This window comes from Cercospora kikuchii (genome assembly GCF_019650295.1).
Source record: "Cercospora kikuchii DNA, contig_00002, whole genome shotgun sequence".
Taxonomy (NCBI): Eukaryota; Fungi; Ascomycota; class Dothideomycetes; order Mycosphaerellales; family Mycosphaerellaceae; genus Cercospora; species Cercospora kikuchii.
In genome coordinates, this window is record NW_025408583.1 from 195,774 (window position 1) to 219,503 (window position 23,730).

The 23,730-nt window shown below is 52.0% G+C and overlaps 7 protein-coding genes across 8 annotated transcripts; 4 read left to right on the plus strand and 3 right to left on the minus strand.

Moving 5' to 3' along the window:
* Positions 1 to 495: 495 nt before the first annotated feature.
* On the minus strand, positions 496 to 6,656 carry CKM354_000232400 (uncharacterized protein; the record flags this gene model as incomplete). 2 transcript variants are annotated; one of them, XM_044797477.1, is made up of 7 exons in its annotated part: positions 496 to 3,441; positions 3,492 to 4,283; positions 4,336 to 5,583; positions 5,635 to 6,024; positions 6,072 to 6,140; positions 6,192 to 6,501; positions 6,553 to 6,656. In XM_044797477.1, 7 exons carry the CDS (start codon positions 6,654 to 6,656, stop codon positions 496 to 498), a joined length of 5,859 nt encoding a protein of 1,952 aa, XP_044653412.1. The 2 variants fall into 2 exon arrangements, with proteins under 2 accessions (XP_044653412.1, XP_044653413.1); XM_044797478.1 differs by having other exon boundaries at positions 496 to 3,447.
* Positions 6,657 to 7,767: 1,111 nt separating this feature from the next.
* CKM354_000232500 (uncharacterized protein) lies at positions 7,768 to 8,724 on the plus strand (the record flags this gene model as incomplete). Its single annotated transcript, XM_044797479.1, has 1 exon — positions 7,768 to 8,724. One exon carries the CDS (start codon positions 7,768 to 7,770, stop codon positions 8,722 to 8,724), a length of 957 nt encoding a protein of 318 aa, XP_044653414.1.
* Positions 8,725 to 8,859: 135 nt separating this feature from the next.
* On the minus strand, positions 8,860 to 10,485 carry CKM354_000232600 (uncharacterized protein; the record flags this gene model as incomplete). Its single annotated transcript, XM_044797480.1, has 2 exons — positions 8,860 to 9,236; positions 9,288 to 10,485. 2 exons carry the CDS (start codon positions 10,483 to 10,485, stop codon positions 8,860 to 8,862), a joined length of 1,575 nt encoding a protein of 524 aa, XP_044653415.1.
* Positions 10,486 to 11,245: 760 nt separating this feature from the next.
* Positions 11,246 to 13,353, plus strand: CKM354_000232700 (uncharacterized protein; the record flags this gene model as incomplete). Its single annotated transcript, XM_044797481.1, has 5 exons — positions 11,246 to 11,320; positions 11,375 to 11,911; positions 11,965 to 12,545; positions 12,612 to 12,821; positions 12,876 to 13,353. 5 exons carry the CDS (start codon positions 11,246 to 11,248, stop codon positions 13,351 to 13,353), a joined length of 1,881 nt encoding a protein of 626 aa, XP_044653416.1.
* Positions 13,354 to 14,364: 1,011 nt separating this feature from the next.
* CKM354_000232800 (uncharacterized protein) lies at positions 14,365 to 16,087 on the plus strand (the record flags this gene model as incomplete). Its single annotated transcript, XM_044797482.1, has 2 exons — positions 14,365 to 15,028; positions 15,087 to 16,087. The coding sequence occupies 2 exons, from the start codon at positions 14,365 to 14,367 to the stop codon at positions 16,085 to 16,087; spliced, it is 1,665 nt and encodes a 554-aa protein (XP_044653417.1).
* Positions 16,088 to 19,231: 3,144 nt separating this feature from the next.
* Positions 19,232 to 21,095, plus strand: CKM354_000232900 (uncharacterized protein; the record flags this gene model as incomplete). The annotated part of the gene is made up of 4 exons (XM_044797483.1): positions 19,232 to 19,253; positions 19,326 to 19,339; positions 19,417 to 20,780; positions 21,032 to 21,095. 4 exons carry the CDS (start codon positions 19,232 to 19,234, stop codon positions 21,093 to 21,095), a joined length of 1,464 nt encoding a protein of 487 aa, XP_044653418.1.
* Positions 21,096 to 21,667: 572 nt separating this feature from the next.
* CKM354_000233000 (tRNA (uracil) methyltransferase) lies at positions 21,668 to 23,695 on the minus strand (the record flags this gene model as incomplete). Its single annotated transcript, XM_044797484.1, has 1 exon — positions 21,668 to 23,695. One exon carries the CDS (start codon positions 23,693 to 23,695, stop codon positions 21,668 to 21,670), a length of 2,028 nt encoding a protein of 675 aa, XP_044653419.1.
* Between the last annotated feature and the right edge of the window lie 35 nt (positions 23,696 to 23,730).

The following is a 23,730-nucleotide window of genomic DNA, read 5'->3' on the forward strand; positions in this document are numbered from 1 at the left end:
GCAAGATTTCGAGACAGACGGCTGACCTGAAGGCGACAGCAAAGCACAATCAAATCACGCTAGGTACCTGCAAATGCAAAGCTAACCAATTATCACAGCCTGTGCGCATGGCTGCATGCTAATCGCCCGGAATGGGCCTCGGACCGCAAGCTCAGCCTGGCCAGCCGTTACGAAGAGCCTTTGGCGTCCGTCTTCGGGACCGGCAAGGCTGAGGCTCAGCTTTGTCTGCACGCCCGACCACACGCCCGAATGGCGCATAGACAGATCGGAAAGGTCATTCGAAAATGTAAAATCACCATCGGTGTTCGCATCACTCGTCTGGGTTGTGCATGGACATGTCAAAAAGAAAGATATCTGTAACTTGCGTCGAATGTTGCCTGATCAATAAAGGGTGCTTGTAGGGTATGCAGCATCGAACATGTTCGCCCAGCGAGCCTACCAAACCTCGATCGAGGAAAATCAAAATACAACATTGCCGCAATCGCGCCAGATATCTCACACAACCCTATAATACCTCCCATCATCCCCGTTTCTCGCTCTCGGTGTCTGGTTCTGCTTTGGCCAGTCTCCCACTCCATTCCATCCAGCAGAAGTCTGCTGTGGCCAAGCTCCCTGGCCGTTCTGTGCATGGTTCTGCTGGGGCCAGTCTCCCACTCCGTTCGGTTTTGCATGATTCTGCTGCGGCCAATCTCCCCGACCGACCTGTCTAGCATGATTCTGCTGTTGGAAATCTGCCACCCCATTCTGTTTGGCATGTCCTTGCTCTTCTTCGATCGAAGCTTCCCGCGAAAAGCTTCCTCTCCCTCCACTCAACGACTGTCGTGACGCAGAACCCGACAGGGTTCGAATTCCTCCGCCGAGTCCGTTCCTGATAGAAGAAGCATAGACACCATCGCTCGTTTGTCTTCGGAGCGAGGCATCCCTCCGATAGCCGCCCAGACTACCATCTGGCCGGTGAGTACCATGTATAGTCTTGAAGTGAGAGGTGCCCGGAGCGCGAGGACTAGCCACCTGCTGGCCGGGAGACATACCGGGACTACTGCCGTTTGCGGTGACAGGAGATGATACAAGTGGGATCGGAGCGCTGGCCGCGGCATCGTCTGAAGAGGTGTCAGGAGCAGGTGGATTAGCCGCATCGGTATCATCAGCGTTGAAGTAGTCGTCGACAGCAGCTGGAGTAGGTCTCTCTGGAAGTTTCGGGGCCTCCAAAGTGGGAGTCGGAGCTGGAGTAGCTTTGCTTGCTGCTGCTTGCACCGTAGCGAGCGTGTCCTTGAGTTCTTGCGCGTGTAACTGCAAGGCTTCGAATTCGCTTTGCAAGCTCCGCTTATCCTGTTCTGCCATCTCGGTGTTGTTGACTGCCGTTTGCACTGCAGTCTGAACGGAACTGAGCTCGCTCTGTAGCATCTGAATTTCGCTGCGCAACAATGCAATTTCACTTGTAAGCTGTTCTCGCATTTGCTTCTCCCGTTCGGTCTGATTCGAGGCGGCTGTCTTGTGCTGTTCAAGCATCTCCAGAGCGTTGTTCCGCTCTTCTTGCAAGGCAACGAATCCTTGACGCTTTCTGAGGTCGGCGTTCTTCTGTCGTTCTTCTTCCAGCAAATTCTTGAATCGGAGGATCGTCTCATTGGCAAGCCCAAGTTGACCCTTTGACGCATCGTACTGTTTCTGCAGCTCAGCTCGCTCGGTCTGTATGACCTTGGATTGCTGCATGATGGAGTCGTACGTCTGTCCTTGCAGGGCGCCCATTGACTCGAGCTGCGTCTTTTCGAGTCTGTGCAACTCAGCGTCGTTTTTCGCAATCTCCATTGCTTCCCTGGCCTCTTCAAGTCTTTCCTCGAGAGTCTCGATGTCGATGTCACGCTGTTTCGCGACGCCAGTATCTATGTTGATCTTCTCTCGGTATGTCTCGATCATGTCAGCCATTCTTTCGGCCAGAACATGTGCACAGAGAGCATTCAGCGACTCAGCCGCGACCTGTATGGGGAGACCACGTTGTGGGCTGCGATATGTCACGTCTGCGCCATGGCTGCAAAGAAGCTCCACTGTGGCCTTTCCACCTTTCTGGGCAGCCATGATGAGCGCGTTGTCGCCACGGGCATTGAGTGCGTTCACATCAGCACCATGCTCGACTAAGGACTTCACAGCGTCCGTGGGCATGTGTGTCGCAGCGTTGATGAGTGGTGTAGATTGCTCGCTTCCACCAGTGACATTGACATCGATTCTCTTGTCCTGAAGTAGCAAATGGAGGACTTCTGGTAGGCCTCGCTCTGTAGCCGCAGTGATGGGATTGCTGGACGCGCCGCCGCCAAGATTTGGATTGGCTCTATGCGCCAGCAATATTTTAATGACCCCAATCTTGTTGTTCTCACAAGCCGCTTGTAGTGCTGTGCTGCTGAAAAATCCAAGTTCCTCGCTGTTGGCGACTTCTTTGTCTACGGCCGCACCATGTGCCAACAAGATCTGGACTACTGTCTCGTGCCCTTGACTTGCGGCCAGATGCAGTGCGTAGCCCGAATCGCCATCAATGTTGGCTCCCTTTTCTAGCAAAGACTTGACCAGGTCTGCCATACCATTGCTCGCTGCTGCATTCAATGGGGTCGAATAATCGGCCACTGGTAGGGCATTCGTTGGATCCACCAGATCAGACTTGTCCGCCGTGGCGTTAGCGTTCGCTTTGCACGTCTCGAGCAACCAAATGACAGTCTTGTCCTTTTTCATGACCGTAGCTTGATAGAGTGAGAAATCCCGCACATTCGGTGTAATGCTTTGTTTTGAGAAGACCCATAACTTGTTTAAAATCTCCAGGTTCTCCTCTCTCGTGGTCGCAGCAAGATGGAACGCATCATCGACGTTGAAATTCCATGAGTGACCAGAGTTGTTGTCGGCAATAACATGATCAAGAAGCTCATTGACAGAGTGCCACTTTTTCTCCTTTGCAGCGGACAAGATGGCTTTCTCCATGGTGTTGTTTGTGTACGAGTGAGGGAACTTCAGCAGTATGCGCACACTTTCCACAGGTGCATTGTAGGAAGCAGATATGAGCGCCTGATCCAGTAGCTTGGCATTTTGTAACCATTTATCTCGTCCATTCTGTAGGATATCCGCGAACACTGGTGAATCCAAGATGCGAGCGGACAGCGACAGTGGGGCTTCGTATTGGGAGTAATCCAGATCGAAGTGAACATCGCAGTCCATGATTCTTTTCACGGCATCTACTGTTCCAGACAAGATTGCCGCGTTGATAACAGGCCCGTGCTTTTCGTTCAATGCGTTGATGTTAGCACCTTGATTGATGAGCAATGCCATGGATTGACAATTGCCTCGAAGTGCAGCTAGGTGCAGAGCAGTGCCCGAGCTGCCTTCGCCAGCTTCTATGTCGGCGCCAGCTCGAAGCAGCGCATCGACAACGTCTGTTTCACCTTTGAAGGCGGCGGTGTGGAGCTGACTCTGTTAGCTACGATACACCATTGTGCTTGGGTCTCTCTACTCACCGCCGTCATGCCGTCTTCACTTTTCCAGGCTAGTGCTGATTTGCCATTCTTGCCCACTAGTATCGAGACCAACTCCTTTGCACCGATCCCCGCGGCGATGTGCAGAGCCGACATGCCGCGAGTCTCAATATCCTTGAAATCAGTAGTCAAAGTCTGGTATTCTCGTAGCCAGGCACTCCTCAGATTCGAGTCCTGTCCCCAGAAGTCTGGATCGTCTTCGCACAGGTCGTGCGCGACGTCCGCAAATCCTTCGCTCAGATGCTGGAACAGATACTTTATGGGATATGGGCATGGGTTCGAGGTGGATGTGCCTGTCAGTACGTTCGCTCCGTGGATACCGTCATCATCGTTGGTAACCTCGAGGACATTGCCTTCGTTGACTCTCACACTGACAGTTGCAGATCTGACGAGCTTTGAGGCTACGTTGGCTAGGCGTTCGCGAGAGCTAACGACTTTCGCCGACGTCTGGATGTATTTGAAGCAGCGCATTGCCATCAGGCCATGGTAACGTCGTTTCTGGGGGTTGTCCAGCATTTCAGGATGGCCATGGTAGGTAGAACTCAGCCGTAGGGCGAACTCCGGGTGAGTGAAATTGATCTTGCCTTTATGCTCACCGGCAGAGACGAGCTCGATCACTGGCGCACACAAATGAACCAAGGCTGACAATCGTGTCAGGTCGTCAATACCAGTAAGTACGGCCAGGTCAGCCATTGTCGGCGGCTCATAGGCGATCGTGAGTGCTTGCAAAAGCTCTTCGACTTCAAGCCTCGCATCTCCGCTTTGATTCAAAATCTATCGCCATGTGAGCGTGGGACACTCTTCAATTTCCCTGGAGTGAACATACCGCTTCCCAAGCATTGTCAATCAGCTTACGAATGTTGTGTCCGCTGACTTCTTTAACCCATTTCCGGATACCAAGGCTGCTGCTATCTTCTGGCATGGCCTCAAGCAAGATACAAAGAACGTCGATCCATGCTGTGTCCGCGGAGAGGCTGTCAATAGAATTACGTACATAGTACGCAAGATCTGAGCTGTAGCTTTTACTGGTCCGCAAGCGCGAGACCGCATCGCGCGCATGCTGCCGTTTGGCCGTATTGAGTGCGGCACCATACTCGTGATCGTTCTCCAAATCCACCAAAAAGACACTGGCTGCAGTCAAGTGCTGGGAGATATGACGATCGTTGCGACTGGTGATCAGCCATCTGACTCGCTGAGGGACCTGAGCTTGCTGTTTGAGAGTATCTGCGTCGCCTCGTAATTTGGCCAGCAGTGCGTTCGTGGAGCTGTTAGTCTCGAGGAGGTGGATATTGTTGATAATGACATGAATGTTGTTGACAGCAGGGTCTTCTATCATATCTTGCAAACATCTCCACAAGTTGTCGACTGTCGTGGTAGCCTTCGCGCCAGAGGCACCGATGTCTTCAGTAATACCAGGAGCGTTCCGATCGCCGGCACCACGATAGCGCGTATTGGGTACAAACCACCTCGCGCCGTGCTGGGCTAAAGCCTCGTCTTGATTGATGATCTGTGTGATGAGACTTTGCAAAAGCTCCTCAGCGGTATTGCAGCCGGGCGTCCATTCGCACAAGAAGTAGGCCAACAGATTTTCGCCATGACCCTTTGAGCTCTCCAGTTGCTGATCGTGAGCCTGGTCTTTACTAACATGCTGAATTGCTGCGAGCGAGGCACTGGTCTTGCCGAGCCCCGCTCCACCTCTGAGCCAAAGGTAGGAGCTATCCTGTCTACAAGCGGAAGCAGGAGTGAGCCAGCTCTGATAGACGGGTATCGACTCTAGCCAGGAGCTTATCGGGCGCTGGTTGATCTTGGTCCGAAATTTGAGTCGCATGTCAACCCCTTCGAGCGTTTCTCGAACCTGCTGTATAGTCCGTTGAGACAACAAGCTCTGTCCCGAGAGCATGGCACGCTTACGAGCAGTTGTCTTGGCCATCTGGACCATTGTAACGAGTGCCCTTCTGACTGTGCTGAACTTCTCGGAGGCGATGCTCTCAAATTTGATGAGATCTCGATGGTCGGCGGCCAGACCGCATTCGTGAGAGCCTTGCAAGATTGCCGATTCTTTTTCTACAAAATGCTGCGCTACTGTCAAGATATTGGTCACAGGTTCGAGGTATGGAACACTTACAGTCCCGGTGGCGAACGCAGCGCCTCCAAAGTCCAGTATGGCCTTAGCACCAGCCTTGAGAGCTTTGTTCTGATAAAACACGGGTCCCATCCTCTCTGAGTAAGACACAGCGGTAGGCACCTGTTCATAAGCACAGAACAAATTTATGGGCGGCACCAGCTTGTTGCTTATCTCCACGAAATCATTGGTAACCTCTTCGAGTGTATCATTTTTCTCCGTGCGCATGAAAGACAGTAGCGATTCGTAGGCATCATGACCAAAGACAGAGCTGTACATCAACGCGATCTTGGCCATATCCGACCCCTGAAAGGGTGCTCCAAAGAAAGCACAACCCACCGTACAGGTCAGAATGGCTTCATACTCCCGGCGAGCTCTGGCCATGCATAGAGTCTGACTGGTCAGTTCAGGAAGACGGAAGAATGGAGATTCGTGCGTACCTTAGCAATAACAACACCACCCATGCTGTGTCCGATAAAAATTATCGGCCGTCCAGCTGCCGTGCCCGCCTGTGTATCATTAGCATCCACACAATTGCTCAGTTCTCCCTAGGTGCATACCTTTCTCCTCTCCCAAAGGTCGTCTAACAGCCACATGCAAATACTCTTCATGGTGGCTCTGACCTTCCTATCTCCTTTCCACGCAGAAGCATAGTCGTATAGCATTATTCGCGATTTCGGGAAGAGCGAAGCTAGCCCATCTTTGTCTCTGATCCAATTGAACTTCCGGGAAGATCCTGCGTCCCCATCTGAGGGCTCTGAATCTGCAAGAATTCTCTTGCTCTTTGCACGTCCGACATCTTTCTTGGCAGGCGCAGTCCACGTCCAACTTTCTTCGGGATTGGCTCCCAGTCCTGGGACCGCAAGGATACTGCGATATCGTCAACTTCGGCGCCAGGTGGAGCGCCACGCTTATACATACTCTACTTCTGGATGTTGATGCTCATGGAATATTCTTAGACCCTGTCCCAGTTGGCGATAGATCTGTGTCTGCTTCGTCACTCTATCCTCGAATTCGATCGACATCTCTGACGGCGTGTGCAGTGGTTAGGCTTCGTGCATCAAATGTTAGCCTGGGATGACGATATGGCCATGTGCATTGCCGTTGGACCTGCAGCGATGACTGAGAGCTATGGTGGATCCAGGGGCGTCCACTCGTCTTTTTCCAAGTATGATCTTTGTGTTTTCTGGCTAAGACTCGTGGCAGCCTCGAAGAGTGAACACTGCAAGAGTAAATCTCTCCCACTGTGCAATAGAGGGGTAAGCCTTGCTCAGCTCATAAGCCTAAAATGCAGGCGGGAGCGAATGGTGCTCGGTGAACCCTTCGCGTCCAGATGATACACGGCTAGTTTCGCGTCCGAACAATTGACAAGAGGCTGATTCTGGACCTCAATTCCGCTCGTACCAATCCCAACGGATCTCCTGGTCACACGCCATGTTGCATTGCAGATTTGCATACTTGGCCGGCCCAATGAAGTGGAAGATTCGCCAGCCTGATGGTGCGGCGAGGCTGGACAAGGACGATGGACCGATGGCAGCGACGATCGTCAATAAAGTCAATGCAGCGGCTTGCAGGAGCACACATTTCGTGGAGGCTGCGCAAGGCTGCGCAAGGCTGTAGAAGGAAGATCGCACGGGGGCGGCAGGGAGATCGAGGACAAGGCTGCGTACTGAGGGCGCGTCTGAAATTCTCTATCTCGTGCTTGTCCACCGCCATCATTGATGTCTTCATGGCGATCTGTCGGCACTATGTTGGTCGGTCGCTGAATGTCGTTACTTTCCGTGGTTCCTCTTGCCATACTCAAGATGGCGTCTCGAGCGACGTGATGCAGCACAGGCCATGCGGCGTGGATGAAGGTTTGCCCCGGCTGCTCGGCGCGTGCGGTACGGAAATGCCAGCGGCCTGGACCCCACACCCAAAACGACCTCACCGTGCGACTGCATCCTCTTTCTCTGCAGCCTTGCAGCCGCAGCAGCGCAGCCTGCCGATTGACCATATTACAGATGCGATGTCCATATTGTGGAAAAGCCAACAGCCACCCCGCTAGAAGAGTAGTTTGCCGCTTAATAACATGTATCTCGTTTTGCGCACTCAGTTGTGCCACCCTCGCAAGCAGTAGCGGACCCATTGGAAGAAATGGCAACCAGGACCGAGTTGTTAGCGAAAACTGTGCGAGATGAAGACCTGCCTGCCTCTTTTCGCTTCGAAGATCATTCTCTGGCTTCGCCATGTGACCATCTGGAGCGTTTCTTGACAAGCGACCTTTCCGTCGGGAGAATCGAAAAGGTCGCATCACATCTGTGGATGGTCGGCAGACCACACCCTCCACGCGCACTGAATCTACAGGCTGTGCTCAAACGAGAAATCGTGCCATGCTCAGACGCTTCTCTGCACCTCGTCTGGGCGCCTGGGAAGATTTTTGTCAAGCCACTACCAAGGTACTTCCTTTCCCCAGCGTTCTATGAGCGATATCTACAAGGAGACGACGCGAATGGTCCAGCACTGGGCTTCCTGTTCACCTATGTATCTCTCGTACCGACCGAGCTTGACTTCGAATTAGCCCAAGAGCGGCATCTGTTCCCCTCTGACTCATCTTTGACATGGGAGGATTGGAAGAGCCTTTGCCGGAAAGTGCTCAAAAGCTATCCTGGCACGAAGATATACGACTGCAAGTCCTTACCTATGCGCTACAAGTATGGCGAGCTGCGACTCAGTAGGCTCAACAAGATTCATCGGTGCTTTGGCGGCGATTGGCTCCATGGATATTCGAACATGACAGGATTGGCAACATATGGGCAGTTCTTCTCTGCGCATCTTGGCTTCATCACTGGTTTCACGGTCTACGTAGTGCTCGTTCTTACAGCCATGCAGGTTGGGCTAGCAACAACGCAGCTTGGAAGCAACCTTGATTTCATTCGAGCATGCTATGGATTCTCGGTGTTCTCGATCATTGGACCAATCGTCGCTGGCGGTGCTGTAGCTCTGTTGTTCTTTATTATATTCTTCGCCAATTGGGCACGTGCGATAGTCGCAAAGCGAGCACGCTTTGGAAGGTTTCAAAATGAAGAAGAGAAGAGATGGTACAACAAATAGAAGGACAATGGATTTTCGTTTGGAGAGGCGTGATAGCAGTAACTCAGCACAGGTAGATCCTCCGGTTCGAATAGATGAACAGAATACAGACATGCGCCAGAAGTACTCCCATGCCATTATATATTGCAGACATATTTAGAGCTTACCCTGCGTACCCTTAATCAAAACATCCTCTCTGGCCGAACCTTCATTCTCTCGGAGCAAAGCAGGCGAGATCGTTACCGTGCGGCTATCACTCTGTGCAGGAGTAGACCAATCAAACAAGAATGTCGACGGCTGTGTAAAGAGCAGAAGTCCCGCGTCACTGACTTGCTGCAGAAGTCCTCTCAAGCTCTCCCGTCGTTTATCGCTGTTCTTGCCAGAAGCCTCCCATGGCGAGTACGCAGAATCGATATCTTGCACCGCAGCCTCAATCTTGGTACCGAGCTCGTTTTGGTAAGCTTGATCATCCTTATGATTGGGAAGCAGAAAACCAGTAAGCTGACGCCATTGAGCAAGAGCTTGTGAGAATCCTGTGAGAAATTAGCAATAGATTCATGGCCGTCAGCAAGTGAGAATTATACCTCTTTTCTTTCCCGAAGCGGCGATTCCACTTTGGCCAGATTCGCGCTCCATGTACCATCTATTGTTCTTCGCGATCCTGCTCAAATCGCCAGGAAGGAACGAGTCTTGAACATCGGAACGTCCAGACACTCTACGAATCATAAAACGTAGCAGAATACCCTCCAACAGCAAGATTTGCTTCTGCGTTTGTGGAAGCAGCAACGGCAGATCATCTTCCGAGAGCTCTCGAACTGTGGCAATCGAAGCGTCCGACAAATCCTGTGGGTTTGACACGTAATATCCTTCCATATGCATCTGAGTTTGCTCAAAAATTGATTTGAAAAGCTTGGTGATGGTGCCATCGTCCTTCTCCTGTGGCAAGTGCTTCTGCCATCCTGTGACGCTGGAAGCTGCAACAACAGTTTGCGACTTTTCGTGATCTTTAGACATCGCGTCGAGAGGATACTCGTTGCTTGATCCGCTATAACGTGCTTGAGAGGCCGAACGCCTGGGCCGCCGGCGTCGAATGCAGAAGAACCAGAGCAATGCGCATAGCAGCAGAGCTGCTAGAAATGCCCCAATTATACCCCCGGCCAGGGTTCCTGGACCATAGGGTGTGCCGTCATCGATATTGGCAGTGCTGTTATTGGAGGCAGCATCACTTGGTCTGGGCGTGGTTGTCGATGCGGTACTCGGAATGCTTGTTGGGGTTTCGGTACCACCAGTTCCTGTGCTGCTGATAGTCGATGCAGTCGGGGGCGCACTCGAGGTTGTGTCTGCTGCTGGCGAGCCATTTCTGAGTGCTACTATGCCACTGCTCATATCAATTGGCGCATCCGCGCTGAGGACGTTGTCGACAGGAATGTAGATTGTGCCGCCGTCTCTACCGAACGTAAATTCAGGCCCGGTGATTGGGGTTGCCTCGCCTTCGATGATTTGTAGGGCTCGTGAAGGAGTGCCAGAAACAGTACGCGCGCCTGGATATGCTCCGTCCAGTGCTGCATAAAGCGTCGAAAGCGTGACTATCGTGGCGTTCTGAACCTCGTACGGTAGATACAGCACAAATCCTGTCGGCAGTACTGTGATGTTTGCTGCGGAGGCTGTTGAAGCCGGTGCCTGAATTGGCGTTACAGTGGGCGCTGGACTAAAGCGAGCAGCATATCCCACTACCCCGGCTGTATCCCCAGTCGGGTAAGCAATGGTGATGTTATTAGACATGCTCTGCAGAAGTTTTTCGTCAAAGTGGTATTGGTTATTCTGAGGTAGGAATACCAGGTCGATGGTCGCAGGCGGTTGACGAGAAGCACAAAGTGATGAAGTCCTTAGAACGGACAGCTGGGCTGATGCCCACAACCATCCACATGTCAAGGTCCGAGCACGACGGGTACCTGCAAATGCAAAGCTAACCAGCCATCGCAGTTTTGGCGTGTAGCTGCATGGTAACCGCCAGAGATGGGTCTCGAACTGCAATCTCAGCCGTTGGCTGCGAAGCGTCGATCCCCAGCACCGGCAAGGCTGAGGCTCAGCCTTGTCTGCGCCCTCCGCCCAAAACAGCGCAGTGTGCAGATCTCAAAGGTCATTCGCAAACGTAAGATCACTGCAGATGATCCAGACTAGTCGCGCGGCTCGCGAATGGATATGGCGAAAAGAGAAATGCCCGTCTGAAGCACGCTACTGCATGTCCTCCTCCTCCTCCAGCTCAGAGCTTGAGGTACACAGACCCTGCAGCCAGTACCTTTTGCCTCGTGGCTCGAATTCGAACCTCCCCAGTTCTAGCTGAATCCTGTCCGCAACTCTAGCGCACCACTCGCACGGTCTACGCATAAGAAAAGCGCAGCTGAGGACGTCTGCACCCGCAGTGCAGAGCTATCGAGTTGAGCTCTCTCTACTGCCACAACGTTCGAAGCGGAGTCCGCATACTGTGTACGATTTGGCTTTCAAAGCTCAGCCTGATTACCTCGACAGATTGATATCAATCATGCCTGGCCTGACCTCCGGTGCCAAGCCTCGACCGCAGATTGTAGTTGGCATAGATGTTGGACAGACATGTTCTGTATGACTTCTCTGTTTCGTAGATTCCGTTGTATGCGCTGACGTAAAGCACTAGGGTGTGGCCTACTCCATCGGTCCAGACTGGAGTGAGCCCAAGGTGATCAATCGTTGGCCCGGCTACCATGGCGTCGAGCGAGCTGACAAAGTCGCCACTCGTGTTGGTTACCGTAAGGGAACCAATGTCGTCAAGAACTGGGGCTTCGAATCTACATTCGGAGACGAAAGCATAGATCTGCGCGAACAATTCAAGCTCACTCTTGATGCCGAATATGAGGACGATCGAGGGTTCAGTTGCCAGGACGCAAGACGATGGTACCTAGACTACCTTCGATGCCTGCATGGCGAGATCAAGAGATTCTTCGACGAGCAAGTACCACGCTGGGAATCCATGCATGTTGAGTACAACTTCAGCGTGCCGACCACGTGGAAAAATCCGGCGATGATTGCCAGTATGGAGAAGCTCATCGAGACGGCCGGGTTCGGCGGCACGCCCCGCCAGAGTGTTCGTATGTCCCTCACGGAAGCTGAAGCAGCAGCGATCGAAGCTGCCACAACCCAATATCAGGTTGGCGACATATTCCTGATTTGCGATGTGAGTCCCCAAAATCTAGTATGAAGACATGGCAGTTGCGTTGACATAAAAAGGCCGGTGGCGGTACCACAGATGTCAACCTCTTGAAAGTGATGTCCACCAAACAGAAAATTGAGCTCGATCCTCTGGATCACGTTGAGGGCGTTCCAATAGGCTCAACTCTGATCGATTTCCGCATGGCAGAGTACATTGTTGAACGCCTCAAACTCATTGAAGAGCACCTGGAAGGCGACCTTTATTGTCTTGCCGAGGAGATGCTTAGTGGGCGGTTCCAGATCGTAAAGCACTCTTTCCCGAAACCAATGGTTCCACATTTCACTCTCGAAGTGAAGGGTCTCGCTGGCTCTCATACCTTTGAACAGGCGGGCATCAAGAACTCAAAGATGCATATTGATCGAGAAGTTTTGACTGAAATTTTCGACCAACAGCTCGAACAAATCTACGGTCTCATTGACGACCGCTTCCTAGCGCTGGAGGCAGAAATGCCCAATGAGCGAGTGTCGTATGTTATTCTGTCTGGAGGCCTTGGAAGCTCACAATATCTCTTTGAGAAGATGAAGGATCGCTATGAGCTGAACATGGGATTCAGTTCGAAGACCACAGCCAGAACCAGAATCATGAGAGTCTTAGAGCCGTAAGTGACGCTGACGCGACATTCCCCGGCAGCTGATGCCAAAACTCTCGGCTGACTTCAAAGCAGGCAGTTGGCAGTCGTGCGAGGACTTGTCAGAGAACGTACGCAGCAACTGGGGGTCGATACCAAGATTGGCCAAGAAGTATTCACAGCCCGACGGTGTCGAAATAGTTATGGCATCATAGTCAATGTGCCATTCGATGAAGTCAAACACGCGGGACTGCCGAAGACATGGAACCCGAACACCAACCGATTTTACGTTCCAAATTGTATTGAGTAAGTCGTTCTCCTTGAGGCTCCTAGCCAACGCTGATTGACGCTCGACACCAGGTGGTTCATTAGACAAGGTCAAGCACTTGATACCACGCTTGGTGCGCGCCAGAACTACTCCATCACACTGTCTGAAGAGGAGCACAAGAATCCACGCACGGCTCGGATCGTCATGTCCAGTCTAGCAGCCAAATCGCTCCCCACGAGATACCCGCATGCCGGATGCAAGGAAGTTGCCAGGGTCCAGTATACCTTGACAGAGAACGACATGAAGTTGAAAAACCGCCAGATGTGGAAGCTGAAGAAGAAGTACTGGCGAGCGGAATTCGCTTTCGTGGTCAACCTTGGACCAGCTGATCTCAAGTTCCAAATCGTAGGAACGAATGGCCTGCTGAGCTCCGATCACGATGCTCTTACAATCGAGTTCATGGATCCGTCAGAACAGCTGCCCTCCCCAGCGTCGCCTTCGAACGGACGAAGATCTATGCCAGCACAAAGATCACCCACGGCTAGACAGACTGGCGCACGTTATGCATGAGTATGGGCCAGATGGGTGGGGGACACTGGAGCGATTGTCTTTCTCTCCACTTTGAACATTTCCAGATCCGTAGTAGCTTGTTAAGTGGCGATAAGTAGGGTGTTGTTTTCGATGAGTCTAGATGATTATTGTGTGCAAGTTGATGGCGATGGCGATGGCGTAGGCGTCGACAGCGGGCTTGGTGCACGTGCTCGGCCCGGCTCATTCTCGGAGCTTCGCGCGCTTCTGGCCTTAGGCAGGAAATGGAACTGAACTTCACCCTCCACAAACTCAAAGGTACAAGCCTCTCATCTTCTGTTCTGTGTATCATTCAGACCTGCTCAAACTTGCATCGGCTACGAAGAAGGGCGAGGCAAATGATTTGTTGCTACGTTGGCAACACAGACCCGCCGACGCGAGGTCACTCGCGATCGGCTTCTCGCTTCATGCGCGGAGTGTTGTGCAGACTTTCCACAACTCAGCCTTGCGTGCCCATCCACACCAATTTCGGCATGCAATCCGCCGCATGATTGAGGCCGCCAGTCATGATCAGTCCACGATCAGCGAGCCATGCATGGATGCACATTGGCTGAGGCCTCGAAGCGGAGCAAGGCCACAATCTACCAGTATCCCACGCTGTAGAACACAACGGCGTTACATTGGACTCCTTCCGGAATCCTGCGAGGCTGGACGGGCGGTCTATGCGTCTGGCTCCCTGCAGAGGTGCCACCAGAATGCAACTTGCCGGAAGAGATCCTCCACCGACAAAGGGACATTGGTCTCGATCTGCGTGGCAAAGGCGATCAAAGCTCTCAGTCTGCTCCATGTGGCCCACTCATTTACCTTTGGCTGTCTATAGAATCTGAAAGGTTGCTGAGGCCCTTTTCGAGGCTGAGCACGTTGAGTATTCTGCCACTCCGGCAGCTTCTAAGCAGGGTCGAGTCGGCCTAGTACGTTGGTCTCTCGATTGCTGTGTTCTATCAAGCTTCGTTCACAAACAATTTGAGCCCCTTTGGACGACGCTCCATCGAAATGTTACCCTTTTCCACCTTTTACCTCTGGCTCGCTCTGGGTGTTCGGCTGGCTCTCTGCGTGCTGGAACTTCCTGTCTTTTCAGAGCATGCTGTCTCTCACAGCAAGCTTCAACTTCGCCCAAGACAGCTAAAAGCATTCTTCGAAGAGCAAGTCGCTTTCGAAACGCTTGAATTTGCCTATGGCGGATACTACATCGATGTCACGATCGGCTCTCCGCCCCAGGAACAAAGATTGTACCTCAGCACCGGATCGTCTGATCTCCACGTCAACTCTGCCGAAGCGCTCGCCTGCCAACGTGACACAACGCTAGGGCCATGTGACGGTGGGACGTTCAACGCTTCTGCTTCAACAACGTACAAAGAAGTCGAAGCTGCACCTGCTTTCAATCTCACGTACAGCGATGGTCGGTATGCAGTTGGGCCTTTTGGCAATGATGTACTCCGCATTGGATCACTGGTGCTTGAAGATGTTCAATTCGGTATTGGCGACCAAGTGGATGGCGATGGCTTGAACAACATCGCCATGATGGGCCTCGGATACGCGACATGGCAAAGAACCTCGGTCGACGATCTGAGGTCTCCATATCAAAGTGTACTCGGATTGATGGTCCGCGAGAAGATAGCTGCTAGCAGACTTTTCTCCATTACACTTGGTCGGCGAGGTAAGCTATGGACACCACTCCAATCGTCATGGGCCACAGTACTGATAATAGCGGCTAGGCTCGCCCGGATCCGTAGTTTTTGGAGGCATCGACTCCACGCGATATACGGGACCGCTTGTGACCATCAACCTAATCAATCGCACTGAACCTTACTACAGTCCTGGAGGTAAAGTTTCTACCGCTATTAGAGAGTACATCACTACCATCACTCAGGCCGAGTTCACGACGGGCAATGAAACATCAACTCTCTGGTCTTCAGGGTCAGACAGTGTCGCAGCCTGGCTTGTTGACGATCCTGCTATCCCTGTGATTCCGGAGCTTAATACTGACCTCACATGGCTGCCGGCGGGGTATTACGATGAATACATTGCTCCACGCTTCCCGTTCGTTGATTCGGATGGGGCATGTCTGTGCGACTATGCTGACACCAATGACAAATTGATACTCACCTTCGGCGACAAGGTCAAAATAACAGTGGCCGTCGAAGACCTCATCAAGCCTGCAACCAACAGTACGTCAAATGAACCAACTCGGTATGCGAATGGTACAGCCAAGTGTTTCTTTACCATTCGCGGCGGCTCAAAAAGCAAATCCGGTAACACTTGGACTTACCTTGGAAAAGCTATTACAAGCAATATGTATATGGTGTTCGACCAGGATAACGATCAGATCTCGATCGCGCAGGCCGCCCTCGACGTCGCTGAGAATTCAAACATCATTCCAGTCGAAGCGGGTCCCGGCGGTGTGGCCAAAGCTCTCGCCGGTCTGAACATCTCCTCAACGCCTCCTAGTGGTGCCCCCGGTCCATCAGTCACCAGCACACCAGCACCAGATCCACCGGGACCGACCAATAACACGGGTGCCATAGCTGGAGGCGTTGTCGGAGGTGTAGGAGGACTTGCTTTGATCGGCGGAGCAGCTTACTTCCTGATGCGACGACGAAAGACCAAGAAGCAGCCAATGTCTGAGATACAGAATGATTTTGGTCAGGATTTTGAGGGCACATATGTACAACAGCCGAAGAATCCGCGGTACAATGGGGATCCTACGCTTGAATGAGATCTTGCGCCGCGGTACTTGAGCGGATAGGAGTGATGATGGCATGGAGAAGAATTTACGGCTGATGATGAATCTCCATGATTCTGCATCCTTGGAGTATAACTCAACACCTTGGCAAAAGATAGTTGGAAATCAAGCCACATATACCACAGTGCGGATTCGCACTTTTGTCAGAAACAACTGATTTACAGTCTTGTGTGCTCTTCCTTAGCTAAAGGGTAAGGCAACACGGCAACCTGCATAATATAGCAAACTAGGCACCCGTCAAAGATACGGCAAGCCAAAACAGCTACGCAGAACAGCCTCTAGTCGTTCGAAACCTGCTCGGGACAACACCTCCTGTCATGGCATACATAGCTTAGGGGGAGAGTTGGAAATCAAGCCACATATACCATTCCACATCTGACATCAGTGCGAATTCGCACTTTTGTCAGAAACAACTAAGATCACCCAATACCAGGCGTATGTGTTCAGTAGACTCACGACTGACACGAATCTCAATGCATCAAGTCTTACACAAGAACAGTATCCGCTTTGACATTCACATAGCATTGATTGGTCGACATAGTGGCCTCCCTAATAAGCATTGGCATCCACGCAAGGAAGGCCTGTTCCTCATGCCTATCGCCATATTCATCATCATCAACACGAACCCTCTCTTCCATTTTCACAAATCCCAACCTGTGCCACACTCCGACCCTCCAACATATAATCCCCACCCTACTTCCTCACACAATACGTTATTCCCCCGTCAGCACACGGAACCCCCCGACGAGGAGCATATCCAGCGGCATATTCGTTTGTAAAAGCGGGTGATCTCTGTTTTTGGCACTATACGAGTAGCAAACAGTGTTAGCAAGAAAGCAAAGAAGCTACGATACCTCCCGATGTGAGAAGGAGGGAGACTCTGGCTGGCACGTACGCAGAGTGGCATTCGGTTCAGAGCACAACCTTTGTAGTCGATCGCTGTTGTAGAACTGCAAAAGATGGTGCAGTTCGCAGTGATGGCGAGGAGAGCGGCGATGAGGAAGGTGAGTTTGAACATTTTGGGTTCGTGATTGGGTTGCTTGGGAGAGGGTTGATCAAGAGCTTGTTTATTTTGAAGGTTTGCGTTTTGTTGTACTGTTGCAGGGCTGATGTTGAAAACAGGAAGGATGGACATGAGACTATATAGGATATTACTTATGCGGCCGCACTCTCTTCTCTCACCTCACAGCCTCGTTGTCTTTCATGGTACAGTATCCATGAACCTCACTAGTTGTTGCGGAGAGACGCTGGCCAAGGGCGCGGAGTGTAGTCGAGAGCTGAGCTTGTAGGGAAGTTGTTTTGGACAGAAGTAGTGGAACTAGGCAACAGAATGTCCAGTGTGATTAGTTGGTGCTATGGAAACACCGCAAGTTCACACACGGACGTGTTCAATGGTTGATGACGCGGAACCAAGGCCGCCGAGCTCAGTCGACACGCAGGCTTGTAGGCAGTGCTGGTTTGGAGTCTGGTGACTAATAGTAGAATTACGCAACAGTGTTTCGATTGTGATTGGCGTTATAGGAATCGTCAGTGGCATCCGAAAATCTCCAGAAGAACACCCATTCTTGCGATGGATGTAGGAGAAGTAGGAGACGACCTCGACGAGAGAGCGTTCGCAATTGATCCTTGGCAACTATATCTGGTCCATATGAAAAACGAATGTTCCGACTGGCTGTTCGTTCATACTGGATCTCGATCACGGTCTGTGCAGCTTACGCCCAGCCTGGCCAAGACAGACTGATCACTAGACTAGATCATCTCAGTCGTCTTGGTCACAGTTGTAGATTCCTGTGGTGCGTACTGCTCTATGCTGTGCGTTGGAGAATGTTCCTTACTGGCCAATTTGACTGTTCCGATTGTACAAGTACGATGTCTCGGAGAGTGTTTGTCGGTCTCGACATCTCGCTCCTCTTTTATTCGGCGAATATCCTCTGCCCCGAAGTGAAGATTTCGTCGGGCCTATTTCGCGGGACGCTTTTCAACAGCCACTTTTCCCTCGTACTCTCGTACTCAACTCTTTGCGCAAAGTGTTGATTCGTAAGTGTACGTTTCGGCATATTCTCCACGCGGCTGCCCCGCATAGCGCAATTGAATCGCACCTTTGGGCTCGAGCAGCTTTCACCTTGATCAAAGGGCCTGAGATGTAGTGGCATACCTCGCAAGTGAACACTGCTGCTCCGGATCCAAGAAGTGGTTGCAAATATTGTCAAGACGATATCATTTTCGCTCATATCTCCAGTCGAACTCTCGTCACACTCGATGTAGGATCTGCACGTCGGATCAGGGGCATCGAGTTGTTGGTCCAATTGGTTTTTCTAGCACCACTTCGCATAAGAGAAGACGAAAGGAGAGCTCTCCTTCGCACTTAGCAGCTGCGGTCTAGCACACGCTGTGATGCCAAGCATTCTTAGTCAGCAGCTATCCCGAAACTCATGCTCGACCCACATCTTCACCATCTTGCGCCTATCGGTACATCAACAAGCGCAAAAGAAAGCATCGCCCACCAACACCTTTTCGGGCGCTGCATCTGATCCTATCACGGTACTTCGGCAGTCGCAGTTCGGGCTCCTGCCGGCGGGTATATCGCTTGCAAGTGAAGCCCACAGCGCTCCTGCAGAGTGACGTCGGCGCCTTCCTGCAAGACAGCACGACGATAACACACGCTCGAGCATTTCGTCGCACGAGATCGAGCAAACAGGTAGGCCGCCGTTCTTCGCCGAGTCGCTCACTCCAACATTCATCTCTCATATCCGTCACTCTCTTCACCGCATCCTGCGAGGTAAACAGCACATATTCCATCAGCCGCGCCCAAGCCGCGCGCAGTGAACAGCTCACCACGCCAGCAGCCACCAGCGACGTGGTTCAGTTGACTGGCGACCTGGCGCCGATCACTGGGCTCGTGTAACAGCGGCATCCTCGCGATGCTGCAGAAGCTCAACCAAAAGCGACAGCCTCTTCCTTGCTCATCTTGATACCCGACGCACGCGAAACAGGCACAGCCAATTTCCAGCATCGTCGAGCAGTCCAGCCGGTAGGCCTCAGGCAGTCGATATCAGTCGCAACGCAGCGACGAGGTGAATACCGCGAGCCGCGCCATTCGTACGGATAGGACCTCATATGGAGAAGCTCATTCTGCGAGGTATGTGAAGTGAAGTTGAGCCGACTGCAGCCCATGAATCGCGTCTCGAACTAACCTTCATCATCGTCACAGGTGTCATGTGGGGCGTAAGTCTATCTATCCAAGCGACCATATCCCGGTACGTGGTGTCATGGCTGCAGGGCTGACTTGGCGGTAAATATAGGCCGACAAGGTGCCCGACGAGTGGTTCGAAAAGATTCCTGGCGGCTACTACAAGGCCAAGGAGAAGAAGGCCGACATTGAGGACGAGCTCGAGAAGGAGGAAAAGAAGAGCAGCGCCAAAATGAAGAAACGACGATCGAGACGCTACAGCGACGACGAGTACGAAGACGATCGCGATTCGAGAGACGACCGAGAGAATGGTTATCGATCAGACGGACACCGGTCGCGACGGTCTTATGCTAAGAAGCCGGTCGACGGGGCAGACGATTTCGACGAGATTAACAACCGCCCGCGTCGCAAGCGTAGTAGAGCGCGGCGGAGGGACGACGACGACAAGTACGGGAAAGATGATGGCCACCATCGCTCGTCACGAAAGCGTGGTGGGATCGAGTATGGAGACGGAGCCATTCCTCCTGCTGAACCGCCTCCACCCTCAGTGACATACACAGATCCGATGGCTGGCGCTGCGGCCATGGGAGGTGGCTTTGCTGCTGCCCAAGCCTTCCAGCAGAATGGGGCATTTGGTTCGCCTGCACCCTCGAACGGAGCGTACGGCTCTCCGTTGCCTTCCAATGGTGCATATGGGTCACCGCAGGCTTCTAGCGGCGCTTATGGATCACCCCAACCCTTCCAACCTCAGCCGAATATTGCTGGTAGTGTCAACTCATCATTCGGCCACGACCCTAGTCAGCCACCAGCCCGATCAACATCAACATTGCGCGGCGGCATGTCTACTGGATATGTTCCCTACGCGCACATCTACGGAGGACCTACACATGCTCAAGGATATCCACCACCTCAATCCGACGTGGGCTCAGTGCAGCCTACCTACATGAACCAGGTCGCTGCGACCAAAGTAGCACCTCCACCCTCAGACTATCAGCAAAACCCGTATGCCCAGGAAGCGTTACCGGGTACTCAACCTGGATACATGCCTAACCCACAGGAACAGCGAAGTAGACAGTATGATGATCGATACGATCACAAATCGAGAAGCGGCTACGAATCCGACGAGACCGCTCGTCAATCACGGCGTGAGCGTCGGCGATCTCGAAGATCGCGGCGTGACCGATCGCCATCGCAAGACAGCTACTACTCCGAAGACTCCCGCGACGATCGAAGCCGAAGCCGACGAAGACGATCCCGTCCACCCCCTCGAGACGTTCCGCCGCCCACAGTCGCATCAGAGAGTAAGTCCACAGTCAAAGGTCCCTTTGACACGAGCCAGCGAGGATTAGGTTACAGCGCAGTGGGAGCGCTCGCCGGAGGTCTGATCGGTAGCGAGTTTGGAAAAGGGCCTGTGCCTCGAGCACTCGCCACGGCCGTCGGTGCGATAGCTGCTAACGTGTTTCAAGCAAGGGAAAGGTATGCTGATCCTCGTCATCGTGCTACGTCACATCATTCTCGCCACAGCAGTATCAACAAGCATCAACATGATTATTCTTCTGTGCGCGGAAAGAGTCAAGATCGTACTAAACACCCGCCGCCACCACCTTCCACTTCGAGGTAAGAACAGTACTCGGGTAGATGGTGTGGTTTGCGGAGCAGCATCGATGTTGAAGTGTGATGTTTCGTGATGTGGGACATGAGACTAACGAGGAGTGTATTTGTTGTAGGAAAAAGGAGGAAGCTCGAGAGAAGGAGTATCATCTGCGAAAGGCGGGATATTACTCGGATTAGGAGGTGAGAATCCTGTGAAAATCATCATACCTGTTAAAATGGATGTCCGTTACTGATGTCTTGTGCTACAGTCCGCACCACAACCCCACCTCAATCGCAGCAACAGCGTGTCCAGCCTGAAAGCGAAGGGACAGATCGCGCCGCCTGCGTCTCCTTGATCAGGCGGCATCGTGGGCGATGAAATGGACAAGAGAATGGTTTCGATTCGACTTCACAGCATGAATTGATTCTGCAAGTGCGTTATTACAGTTCCAGCGACAGAGCTGGTCTTCAAAGAAGCGAGCGTGTGTTTTTGAGACGAGGACCTACGAATGATCGATGAAGACAGGATAGCTGGTAAAATTCTTGCGGTAGCAAGTAATTGGAACCATTTTCGAAAGCTTGCTATGAGCTCTTCTTTTGGTCTCAGTCTCGAATGCGAAGCTATCCACACCTTCCAAAAAGTACAACTCTGGTGACTCACCGAGGAGGTCAAGCCGTTTCCAGCAACGACTACTTCGAACAAACTTCTACAAACTCCACCCCAAGCGACCTTCGCCAATCATCTACAAAAGTCAACTTAATACCAAGAATCAATGCCCACTGCCCGGCTTCTTCATCAACCCCTCCGCCCTCCCAATCCACTCTCTCGCCACAGTTCCAATATCACTCTTCATCTCCCTCTCCACCAATTCCTTGACTCGCAGCAATCTGCTCTCTATATCTTCTCCTTCCTCACCGTCCATCTGCTGCCGCTGTCTCCCAATAATCGCCGTGTTCCTCGTACTCGGAATCCTCAATGTTTCCATTTCGACTTTGTCAAAGCATAAGTCCTCGTCTGTAGCGAGACTCACAACGTAGGAGCAGAGAGTCGAATATGCGGATGCTAGACGTTGTTGGACGAGGGATTTGCGAAGCGATCCGGACTCAGGGATCTTCATCGGCGACGGCGGCGTTGATAGGCTGTCTCTTTCCGCTCCGGCTGCTGTATCCTCCTCATCGACTTCGTGTTGTTGCTGCTGAGGCAACCTCTTCGTCTCAAACGCCAAAGGATGATCAAGTTTTCCTTTTCCTTTCTCTTCTTTTGCTTCGGCTCTGGCACGAGCTGTAGCAGCCGGAGCACGAAATCTTGCACCGCTGAGGTCGTGGCTACAACAGGGGATTGCGATGAAGGAGGAATTGTTGAGGTAGGCGAGAAGTGGGGTCCAGGCTGTGAGTTCGTCGGCGTGGTTGGAGATTATGAAGGGGCCTTCTTTGGGTGGTAAATTTGTGGGTGAAGATGAAGAGTTGAATATGCCAGAATGCCAGACTTCTGGTTGTGACGAATCGGAAGAGGGGGTTTGGCCAGTTGAGTCTGTAGGAGAGTAGGCGTCTTGGAAGACTTTTGGGACCAGTAACTTCTGTTCGAGCTGGCACTGTGTCTCTTCGGGAAATATCGACCATGTCTTGCGTTGGCGGGCATCGAATCCAAAACCAGGATAGCCTTCAGCGAGGAGGATGTATGTCAAAATGCCATTGCCGCATCCGATATCGACAAAGCCAGGAAATGAAGGCAGCTGCTCATCTTCCCGCGATGTGCCTCCGTCCTCCTCATTCTCTTGCGGCACTCCACCGTTGCCATTCATTGGTACGATCAACTGCGGAGCAGCATACATATCTCTCCAAAGCTCAATCAAAAAAGCAGCAATCGCAATATCCTCAAACACATGTTTCCCTGGATCTGTCACTTCGACCCATTTCTCACTCAAATGGCGACCATACTTAGCCTTGAGAAGGGTATAAGTATCCTGATAGCGCTTTTGTGGTATGATTTGATCGTGATGAACCCGTTTCTCGTAACCAGCTAGTTGTCCTTGACCGTGCTTATGGATCGTCTGAAGCAGCTTTAGAGCTGTGCGTGAGAGCTTTGTTGTCAAAGTTTCGCTCGGGAAAAGGCGATAGAGGAGTGTGAGAGTGCCTGGTGCTTCTTGTGAGCCACCGTTGGTTTCTTCCGAGACTGCTAGCTTCTTTATTGATTCTGGCAAGTTCGATGAAGATTTCCATGTATGCAGAAAGGCCAGCTGAGAGACAGTCGGATGGTAAAATGGCATATTTTCCAGTTTAAGAACGTGTGGTATATACAGCACCAGCTGTCGATGTTCAGTCTGCTCTCCTTCACTTCTACTTTGCTCGAAGATATGGCAAGTCTGCACAATCGGCTTATCCAGTTGCGGATTCCTCGGTATCAGCTGTCTCACTACCGTCCTCTCAAGTCGAAAGTCTGGCCAGTTCGCTCGAATGGGCTGTAACTCCTTCTTCATATGAGCGACGAGGCCATCTCGGTATGGATCTGATGCGTCATCTGGGTTGAAAGAATGGTCGGTCTCACTGTCATAGAAGATGTCCGCTCGAAATAAATGACTTGATGTGATGTTCGGGTTTTTGATCAAGTTCAGCATCACTGTATTGAACACGGCAGTTGGGAATGTGCATGGACATTCGAGGACTGTGTGCCATAGTTCGTCGGGCAAAGTGATCGATGACTTGACTTGTTTGCCTTCTCTTGGCTCGAAGGCGGGCTTGCTCGGCGTTGAAGGGCCATCTTCACCTGTCTTCTTCGGGTTCTGAGTCGGACTGACCATCGTTCACAGCGAAAATGTTTCCCAAATGTACAACT